Source organism: Gouania willdenowi, unplaced genomic scaffold (genome assembly GCF_900634775.1).
Source record: "Gouania willdenowi unplaced genomic scaffold, fGouWil2.1 scaffold_17_arrow_ctg1, whole genome shotgun sequence".
Taxonomy (NCBI): Eukaryota; Metazoa; Chordata; class Actinopteri; order Blenniiformes; family Gobiesocidae; genus Gouania; species Gouania willdenowi.
The window spans coordinates 24309-34934 of record NW_021144930.1 but is presented as its reverse complement, the minus strand read 5'-3'; the positions used below and the strand labels follow the sequence as shown (position 1 = coordinate 34934).

The 10626-nt window shown below is 34.0% G+C and overlaps 1 protein-coding gene across 3 annotated transcripts; it reads left to right on the top strand.

Annotated features, from left to right (window-relative positions):
* The first annotated feature begins 4902 nt into the window (after positions 1-4902).
* On the top strand, positions 4903-9926 carry LOC114458773 (forkhead box protein J1-B-like). Of its 3 annotated transcripts, none has more exons than XM_028441161.1 (5): positions 4903-5160; positions 6770-7116; positions 7848-8052; positions 8172-8815; positions 9786-9907. In XM_028441161.1, the coding sequence occupies exons 1-4, from the start codon at positions 5125-5127 to the stop codon at positions 8805-8807; spliced, it is 1224 nt and encodes a 407-aa protein (XP_028296962.1). In that variant the 5' UTR covers positions 4903-5124; the 3' UTR covers positions 8808-8815; positions 9786-9907. The 3 variants fall into 3 exon arrangements, with proteins under 3 accessions (XP_028296962.1, XP_028296961.1, XP_028296964.1); XM_028441160.1 differs by having other exon boundaries at positions 4914-5160; positions 9792-9926; XM_028441163.1 differs by lacking the exon at positions 4903-5160 and adding an exon at positions 6362-6486 and having other exon boundaries at positions 9792-9926.
* The last annotated feature ends 700 nt before the right edge of the window (positions 9927-10626 follow it).

Genomic DNA, 10626 nt, shown 5'->3' with positions numbered 1-10626 from the left:
CAAGGGTCAGGTGGTTTTGCGGCAGGTGGACAACTTTCCACTTGCTGTTGCTATGTTGTTTGGTTTAATTTATGCATTAAACCTCGACTACCCTCGTTACCTCAAATATACATTTGAGGTGTTTCAAAAAATCCTAATGGAGCTGGAGGGCACCACTCTTTCAAAAAAGGTTCAAGTGCTCAAGAACAGACTCCATGAATGACTGAAAATGCCAATCTACCTTGGGGGGTAAAACCCAGTTTACAATGTTTAAAATGTTGCACATATTGGATGTCAGTATCGTTTACTTCACTGTTAAAAAAACTTGATGTCATGTGCTGTGATTTTTGTTTGCACTGTTCTTAACCTATAAGTATTTAAATGTATCTGTTTGCAGAGTACTGCATCATGTTTAAATGATCCGAGTTGAAGACCTGTTTCCATGCACAGTATTGCATATTGTCATATATTTTGTTCATTCATACCTGTAGCCGTATATGGAAAGAAATGCAATGTTCATGTGCAATGTTTTCTAAGGAAAAAAAAATTGTAATCCAGCATTTTTGCAATGCTTTTTTGTTTCATGTCAATGTGTTTTTGACTGATATCCATTTGTGGATTAAAAGTGGTTGAAGATATTTTGTTTCCATCCCTTTTTTTCTCTGAAAGATGTGATGCGTGTAGTGGCATAAGATGTGGTTGTAATTGTAGTCTTTGCAAACTAGTTTTTAGTGGTAGAAGATCATTTTTAAACTAACATAAAATATTTTATATAGTTATACATTTTAAAATGAAATCTAATTTAAATGATTAAATTTGAGTTATTTAATGATAGATCTATGTTCAATTAACATATATATATTTTTAAAGCTTAACAAAATAATAATATGTTAAAACACCATGAAAAAATTATTTGAGTATAGCGTATGTAATTCATGTAATATGCATGTGATTTTTTTATGTTGTCAAAACATAACTTTATTTAGTGGAACCGCTTTCAATGATTTTATTATGTTGCAACAACAGTTTTCTTTTTTCAGTGCAGTTTGTTCCACTTCTTTGCAGCATAACAACTAAAAGCAGCATCACCATGTTTACTGTGAGCTCTGGGCTCCACTATCTGACCTGTGTCCATAGATCTGAGAGACCTGCTGGGTTCATACCTGACTAACATCTCACTGATGTATTCTGGACCAAACCCATTCACAGATTTATACACCAGCAGCAGAACTTTAAAGTCTATTCTGAGGCTGACTGGGAGCCAGTGTAAATACTTTAAAACTGGACTAATATGTTCTGACCTCTTTGTTCTGGTTAAGACCCGAGCTGCAGCGTTCTGAACCAGCTGTAGCTGTTTGATGGTCTTTTGGGGGATTCCTGTCAGAAGACCATTACAGTAGTCCAGTCTGCTGGAGATAAAAGCATGGACCAGTTTCTCCTGATCTTTCTGAGCCATTAAACCTTTCACTCTTGAGATGTTCTTTAGGTGGTAGAAGATAGCAGTTTTTGTGATAGATTTGATCTGACTGCGGAATGTAAGATCTGAGTCAATCAGAACACCAAGGTTTTTGACTTGGTCTTTAGCTTTTAAAGATGGAGACTCAAGATAATTGCTGACAGCAGTTTTTTTAAAGAATAAATCAATAGTGGATAAAACGCTTAGTATTATTTCATTATTCTCTAAAGCTTCAGGATTGTCTCTTAATATCAAAAAATGTGAATTACTCCCTATCCACACTTGCTCTGATTCCTCTATTTCCTCAATTAGAGTTGAGACGGAAGTCAAGTATTTAGGATTGTTGATTTCTAAAAATATAGTAAAAAGGGAAGACACTAACATTGCAAATCGTATAGTAGATGTGAAGAGATCATTAAGCCATTGGCTAACCAGAGACCTAACTATCTTTGGTAGAATCACTCTATCTAAAGCAGAAGGTATTTCCAAATTGATTTTTCCCTGTCATTCATTATATATTTCCTCATGAAACATTAATAAAGCTAACTCTGTTATTTATCAGTTCTTATGGAGGAATAAAACACACTACATTAGAAGGTCACAACTTGTTAAGGAGTATGATAGTGGTGGTATTAAAGCCCCAGATTTTAGTCTATGATTGGCACCTTCAGACTGAACTGGATCAAATCTTGTCTTTCCCAACCAAACTCTATGTGGTTTCACATTCCAAGATCTTTATTTCAGCAAATAGGAGGCTTGGATTTTGTTTTGAAGTGTGACTTTGACGTGAACAGAATTCCTACAAAGTTGTCCGATTTCCATAAACAAGCTCTTATTTTTTTGAAGATGGTATTTTCCCACAACTTTTCCCCTCACAATTTGACTATATGGAACAACAGAGTAATTACTATTAGCAGGGAATCAGTTTTTATCAATAATTGGTTCGAACATGACATAGTTTTTGTGACCGACTTGATGGATAATAATGGTTCGTTTTTGAGTTATGCAGATTTCATAGGAAAATATGATTTAAATTGCTCTCAAAGAGAATTTAACAAAATAAGTAAATCAATTCCTTTATCATTAGTCCAGTTGATACACAACTATCTAATATACAACAAATCATTACCTATGTTACCAAATCTTTTAATTGGAGAATATAATTTGTTGGGAAAAAAAATGTAACAATAAGTTTTTTAGTTACGTTCTAAAATGTAAAATATTCCATGGGTATTGCAGGGGGTTACAGCAGAGCCCAAACCTGAGGAACCCCACTACCTTAAAAAAAAGCCTATTCTAAATATACTAAGTGGTTTATTTTACCTAAAGTTAAAGAAACACATTTCAAAATCCTAAATAATATAAATCCTGTGTCAAATTTTCTTAAAAAAAGATTTAATTTTGAGGTAGAGTTATGCTCCTTCTGTCATAATGTAGATGAAACTTTAGAACATTTAATTTTTATGTGTCCTGTCTCTCAATCTTTTTGGTCAAATATTAATAATTGGATTTCACTAAAAATAACTGATTTTCCAAACTTTGAAATACAACATATTGTTTACTACATGGAAAATTTAGATTCTTCCATTTCAGATATTGTCAATATTATTTAACTACTGGGGAAAAACCATATTCATTGTGCAAAGTGGAGAAAACACAAGCCCTCATTTTCTGGATTTACCAACGAGTTCAAACTGTTTTTTTACAGCCCTGGAGAAACTTCAGAATAGTACATTTGTACAGAAGCTTTATTCTGACTTTGCAAAAAAACTGTTGTTTTGACTTGGGGAGCGTGTGTGTGTGTTCAAGATGTAGGTACGTATATGTTTGTATGTGGATGTGTTTATGTGCATTTGTTTACTGACTGCCCATATGCTGCTGAGTTTGGCCATGATCTCCTCTGTGTCTAAGCTCTGATTACTATTGTATTTTATCATTTTTAATTTTAAGCTTCTTGCCTTGTTCCCCCTTTTACTGAAATGTTTGTTTTCATTCTGTTCTTGCTTCTGAAGCTGTAAAAAGCTGAGATTTTATCGAGTGTTTGTAATTTTGAAATTGTTCAATAATAATTAAAAAAAAAAAAAAAAACATTCACACCAAGATGGAGGAAAACACTTCCTGTTGTCTTTCCTCCTGACGGTCATGTGACCGAGCAGCCAATCATAGAGCGCCCTCTGCTGGTCACAGCAGCTCACTTCAGACCTTCTTCTTCTTCTTCTTCTTCTTCTTCTTCTTCTTCTTCTTCTTCTTCTTCTTCTTCTTCTTCTTCTTCTTCTTCTTCTTCTTCTTCTTCTTCTTCTTCTTCTTCTTCTTCTTCTTCTTCTTCTTCTTCTTCGGTTTATTGGCGGTTAGCAAACAACTATAGGTGCATTTCCGCCATCACTGGTAAGGAATGTGAACTAAGAAGCAGGAAGGACCTTTATTTTATAAATTAAATCATCAAATAATTAATAATAAAAATAAATTCATCAGTAAATAAATAAATACATACAAACTAGATTATATTTATTACTTTGATTGTTTGTAAGTACTGCAAATAATTGTCTCTAGAATCCCATTATAATATGTCCCTAATCCATTATCCAGTGTCATTTTTTATATATTATTTGTTTGTTGACTATATCCATATTTTCTCTATAAATAAATAAGATATTTTAGTTGTCGCTATCTTTGTTCCTTCAAATACACACATTTATTCAAGTGACACAATATTTTCAGGTGCAAATATGGCTGTTTTGTGAAAATATCACAGTCTTATTTTATTGTTAATTGTGGAAATAACTAAATGTTTCTGAATTCCAGCATTTACCAACAAAACTCTTCTAAATTATTATATATATATATATATATATATATATATATATATATATATATATATATTAATGGTCACAAAACCAAGGATTTTTGAAGTGTTGATCTTGCAGGGACTGATATCCGTCACTTGTTGCTTGGAAATTTTCAGCACCTTTCAAACTATTAATATCAGTTATAAATTAATGTGAAAACTACGGCCCATTAGTGTTAAAATTGCACTTTTTTTCGTGGTTATCACTATTGCTTGTACACTTTTTTCTAACACATCTTTTCCTTCCCTTCACCTCTATTAATGTGCTTAGACACAGAGCTCTGTGAACAGCCATCCTCTTTAACAATGACCTTTTGTGTCTTGTCCTCCTTGTGCAAAGTGTCAATGGTTGTCTTTTAGACAACTGTCAGGTCAGCAGTCTTCTCCATGATTGTGTAGCGTACAGAACTAGACTGGAGACCATTTAAAGGTCTTTGCAGGTGTTTTGAGTGAATTAGCTGATTAGAATGGAGCACCAGGTGTCTTCAATATTGAATCTCTCCACAATATTCTACATTTCTGAGATACTATATTTGAGGTTTTCATTAGTTGTCAGTTATTATCATCAACATTAAAAGAAATAAACACTTGAAATATGTCAGCCTGTGTAAAATGAATGTATACAAAATACAACTTTCACTTTTTGAATATAACTACTGAAATAAATCAACCTTTTCATGATATTCTAATTATATGACCAGCACCTGTAAATGGACCAAGACTAAGTTTTCCAAAGTGAAACTCTAATATAATTTTTCCTAAATGATTCTCTCTCTGTTTGTGAAAAGTCCCAACATGCCAGAAAACAAAGCCACCTTCTCCATCACAGGAGGAGGAGTCACTGATGCCAAAGAGTGATGAAGAGGAGACAAAGCTTCCAGTAACATCTTATTGTTCTACACTCACCTTCTCCAGTTCACCTATTTAATATATTTGTGAACAAATGGATTTATTATATATTTATTGAGTTTCTTAATGAAGCATTGGCCAGATGTACTGAAGTGATGGAGTTCTACAACTGTGGGTTCATTGTTATACCATGCTGTGTTTTAAAATGTTAAAGTCAATTAAAACAATCATCAAAGCCAATGTGTTGTTAGTTTTACAGTTTCCAAATAAACTCTGACAATAAAACTCAATTAAAATATGTTTTAATTGTTATATTGGGAATAACCATCATCTATGAATGGTACATAATGGTAAATAAATAGTTAATTAACATTTAGTTAATTTCTGTTAACAATGAAATTATAGTTAATGTTTTTAATGATTTGTAATGCTATAATTGATGTTATATTAACAGTTTATTGATGCACACATTACAACATTTTATTTACTTTATAAAGTGTAAAGAAAACCTTGATTATGGTTTATAAAACATCTATAAACATTACAGAGACACATGGATCAGATATTAGTTAATGGTTTATAAATGTTTTATGAAGTATCTATTATTATAAAGTTGGAACTGAAGATTATAATCCCTTACTAATGCTTTATAAAACATGTTTTAGATCATTAATACTTTACTAATGGTTATTAATAGGTTTATAAACCATTTACAATCATTATCTGGATAGTTATTGTAAAGTTGTAACATATGTTTATAATACTTTGTAAATGGTTAATAAACACTGTGTAGAGCATCATAAACATTAGTTGAATGGTCATTATAAAGTTAAATTGATGATTATAAAACTTTATGTAGCACCTGCACACCACTCTATATGAAGCCCTTCTTGAGAATGGAGGGGTGCTGGGGTTCAGTTAAATTTGTAAAGATAGATACCACAAAAGTGTACCTCACAAGTGTATGATCCCACCAATATACACAACTAATTCACTATATAATCCTAATCAATAACGCTGAGATCCAGAGATGAAATATGTTTAAACAACTTTATATGAACTATACAGATACAAGATTTTTTAACCCCAAAAACCTTTTTTTTTAATCTAAAAGTGCTACAGGAGCCCCGCTCATAATTATGCATTTTTTGAATTTCCACTAGTGGCAGTTGTTTACAGGTAGTCATGGTAACGCCGGTTATAATTTGAAAAATATCAGAATTAACCGCAGTGTGAGTTTTGTAGCAGGATCAACAACAGTGACAGCACTAAAGACTCACACATAGAACTAAAGGAGGTCTAATATCCTTAAAACCAGCCCGTAAACATTGACCAGCAGAGGTCAGCAGTGACCAAGGTTTGTGACCAAAGCTTTTTAGTAATATTACAAACTTTAATCATACATTCAGCGATATTCCTGAATCAAGTTAGGAAATACTGCTGGATTTGTAATATTGCAAATATAGTTATTTATTCAGATAATTTCCTGAATCTAGTAAACATTTAAATGAAAATATGTGTTTTATAATATTGAAAATGTAGTTATAATCCAGTGTGACTTAACGTTTTTAGATTTGAACTGATATTTTTTATGTATTTATTTATTGTTGATTTTTCCACTCTTTCATTTTTCATGCCAGTTTGAACATCTTCAGTCTCAAACCAGGAAACCGGTCTTGACAAAGTCTAAAGCCAAAAGGTTTAAGGTGGACAGGTTGGAGATGTACCCGAAGGATGAGGTCCAAGGGTCCGGACCTGCCCCCCTTGATGACTGCCTGACCAGCCTCAACTGGCTCCAGAACTTCTCCATCCTCAGTGCAGACCCGGAGCGGCCCAGTGGCCCCGGGTGTCCCTCCTCCCAGGAGCAGCTCTTCCATGAAAGCTTTGACACCGACTCTCCGTCCAGCCCCGCCCCGGGAGACAACGCAGCCACCGGGATGCCTCAGTACCTCGGCAGTGACTCCACCGTTGGTCCCCTGTTCTCCAGGTACCAGGGTTGGGGTCAATTATAATTGCAATTGCTTAATGGATGATTAATTACAATTATGCCGTAATTATAATTGTAATTGTAGTTTTAATATTGTAATTTCATAAGTCATTTTTTATTGAGTTTAGATACTTGACTTTGTAATTGTAATTGCCATAAAAATCCTATAAAAATTGTCAATTATAATTTAACACATGGATCCATGTTAGAGTTCTAAGTTCAGTTCTACACATATGTAGTTAACAGTTATTAAAACATGTTTCATTTCAAGCTTTCTCACATTTCATCATTTGAACAAAAATGAAACTGAGTGTTGTACTGATATAAAAAATGCTCAGACACACACACCAAAAATATTAAAAAACCTATATTTTCATTGATTAGGAAGCCTAACAAGGTAACCAATAGATATGAAATAAATTACATGATATATATTTGTTTTTATTTTACAGCTGATTTAGGACCAGTTATCATAAGAGATGCTAACAGAAAGCTAACACAAGAGGAAGGTTAACTTAATTTAGGTTATTTATTACAGTGTCAGTGATTAATTGAATATGAACTTTAGTAATTGAATATGTAATTGTAATTGACTTTGAGGTTTAAAAAAATTGTTATTGAAATGTAATTTGAAAAAATGCTGGTCATTTTAATCATAATTGAATTGTTAATTGACAATGGGTAATTGAAAATGTAATTATAACTGAAAAATGTAATTGACTCCAACCCAGGGACCCTCACATCCAGATGCAGCCCATCCCTCTGGTGGAGGTGGACTACAAGACCAACCCCAAAGCCAAACCACCTCATTCCCACTCCTCTCTCATCTACATGGCCATGCAGGCCAGTGAACAGCCCAAAGTCACTTTGTCCACCATCTATAAGTGGATCAAAGAGAACTTCTGCTACTACAGACACGCAGAGCCCACCTGGCAGGTAAGTGACACCCACTTTTATTATTTATGACTATCCATCTCCCTTCATTTATCATCACTTACTCATATTTGCTCAATGGTTTTGTAATAAATCTTGCTTTTATTGTGTCTTTGTTACAGAACTCTATTCGTCACACCTTGTCCCTCAACAAGAGGTTCAAGAAGGTCCCTCGACAGAAAGACGAGCCCGGCAGAGGAGGATTCTGGAAAATCAACCCAGATCACTCAGACATGTGTGTCAACAGACTTTCCAGACGCAAGAAACGTTTTCAGGGCTATCAGGACACTGCAAGCACTTCTTCTGTTAATGAAGATATGAGTCCTGAACAGAAGACCCTGTCGCCTACGGACAGTAGAGGGACCACGAGGTCTACAGAGACACTGCTTGATCTTGACATTCTTGCAGCAGCGTGTCTTGAAGTTTTCGGTGGAAATTGTAACACCTTGGAGGATTTGGACCTCACCTCTGCTGTTAGGGTCCAGGAATATGAGATGGAGGGGAAGCAGCAACCAACAGGAGAGCAGGAAAGGTGGTGGGGAGGAGGAGAAGAAACCATGAACCACCAGCTGTCCTATGGCTACATGGACCTGTTATTCTCTGAGCAGTCAGAGGTAGGAGAGGTGCAGCCATTGGTGGAGGTCACAGTGGGGACAGAGACCGTACCCCAAACCCTGGATCAAGGCTTTGGTCTGAGTGAGGGCTTCTTCACATCTACCTATGACCATCCACCACCAACAACACTGACTGTCCTATAACAAACCACGTAAGAATCTTTGTAATATGTATATATTGTATTATATGTGGAAATATGTTTTAAATTTGTATTTCCTTTTTGATTTTTTATTCATATTTTGTTCAGTATTTTCATTTGTCTTTTGCTATACATTTTTGTGAACTTTGTTTATATATTCGTTTTCATCATATTTTGCTCCCTGGGACTGAAAATTCTTTTTTTTTTACTTTTTCACTGAAAGTTAAGGATAATAATATCAAACCAACACAGCTCGCCCTGAAAAATGATACAATGAAGGACAGACTGAGGACATAGACTTTATTATCTTTTTTATTATAAATCTATAATGCAAGAAAGGTCTGTGTGTGTGTGTGTGTGTGTGTGTGTGTGTGTGTGTGTGTGTGTATTTATAACAAAAATAGTAAATCAAAACAAAAAACTAAACATTTATACAAAAGTACACAAAACGACAATTATAATTTAACGCATGGATAAATGTTAGAGTTCTAAGTTCAGTTCTACACATATGTAGTTAACAGTTATTAAATCATGTTTCATTTCAAGCTTTCTCACATTTTATCATTTGAAACAAAAATGAAACTTAGTGTTATATTGATATCAAAAATGCTCAGACGCACACACCAAAAATATTAAAAAACCTATATTTTCATTGATTAGGAAGCCTAACAAGGTAACCAATAGATATGTAATAAATTACATGATAAATATTTGTTTTTAGTGTATTTTACAGCTGATTTAGGACCAGTTATCATAAGAGATGCTAACAGAAAGCTAACACAAGAGGAAGTTTAGTGTCAATGATTAATTGTATATGAACTTTAGTAATTGAATATGTAATTGTAATTGACTTTGAGGTTTAAAAAAATTGTTATTGAAATGTACTTTGAAAAAATGCTGGTCATTGTAATCATAATTGAATTGTTAATTGACAATGGGTAATTGAAAATGTAATTATAACTGAAAAATGTAATTGACTCCAACCCAGGTACCCTCACATCCAGATGCAGCCCATCCCTCTGGTGGAGGTGGACTACAAGACCAACCCCAAAGCCAAACCACCTCATTCCCACTCCTCTCTCATCTACATGGCCATGCAGGCCAGCGAACAGCCCAAAGTCACTTTGTCCACCATCTATAAGTGGATCAAAGAGAACTTCTGCTACTACAGACACGCAGAGCCCACCTGGCAGGTAAGTGACACCCACTTTTATTATTTATGACTATCCATCTCCCTTCATTTATCATCACTTACTCATATTTGCTCAATGGTTTTGTAATAAATCTTGCTTTTATTGTGTCTTTGTTACAGAACTCTATTCGTCAAACCTTGTCCCTCAACAAGAGGTTCAAGAAGGTCCCTCGACAGAAAGACGAGCCCGGCAGAGGAGGATTCTGGAAAATCAACCCAGAGGCAAAGACTTTATTATCTTTTTCATTCTCTATCTATAATGCAAGAAAGGTCTGTGTGTGTGCGTGTGTGTATTTATAACAAATATAGTAAATAAAAACAAAAAACTAAACATTTATACAAAAAGTACACAAAACGACAACAGAAATGCACAAAAATATACATTAAGGCTCCACTCAAAATAAACAAAACTTAATATTTGTACAAAAATACAAAAAATGACTCCAGAATCACATTACAATGGCAACAAAAAACAAAAATCCACAAAAAGACAACAGAAAGATACAAAATTACACTTATTGACTCCAATAAACATTACAGAAAAATACATCCAACCTTCAAACACGTACTCATTTCAGATCACTTCTTGGTATTTTTTGAATTAAAAATATCGGCTTAAATTCTGAGAGAA

Coding starts and splice junctions, on each gene's coding strand:
- LOC114458773 (XM_028441160.1), top strand. CDS start 5,125: ATGCCAAAGAGTGATGAAGAGGAGACAAAGCTTCCA. Junction 7,117..7,847: donor GTTGGTCCCCTGTTCTCCAG/GTACCAGGGTTG, acceptor ACTCCAACCCAG/GGACCCTCACATCCAGATGC. Junction 8,053..8,171: donor ACGCAGAGCCCACCTGGCAG/GTAAGTGACACC, acceptor TCTTTGTTACAG/AACTCTATTCGTCACACCTT.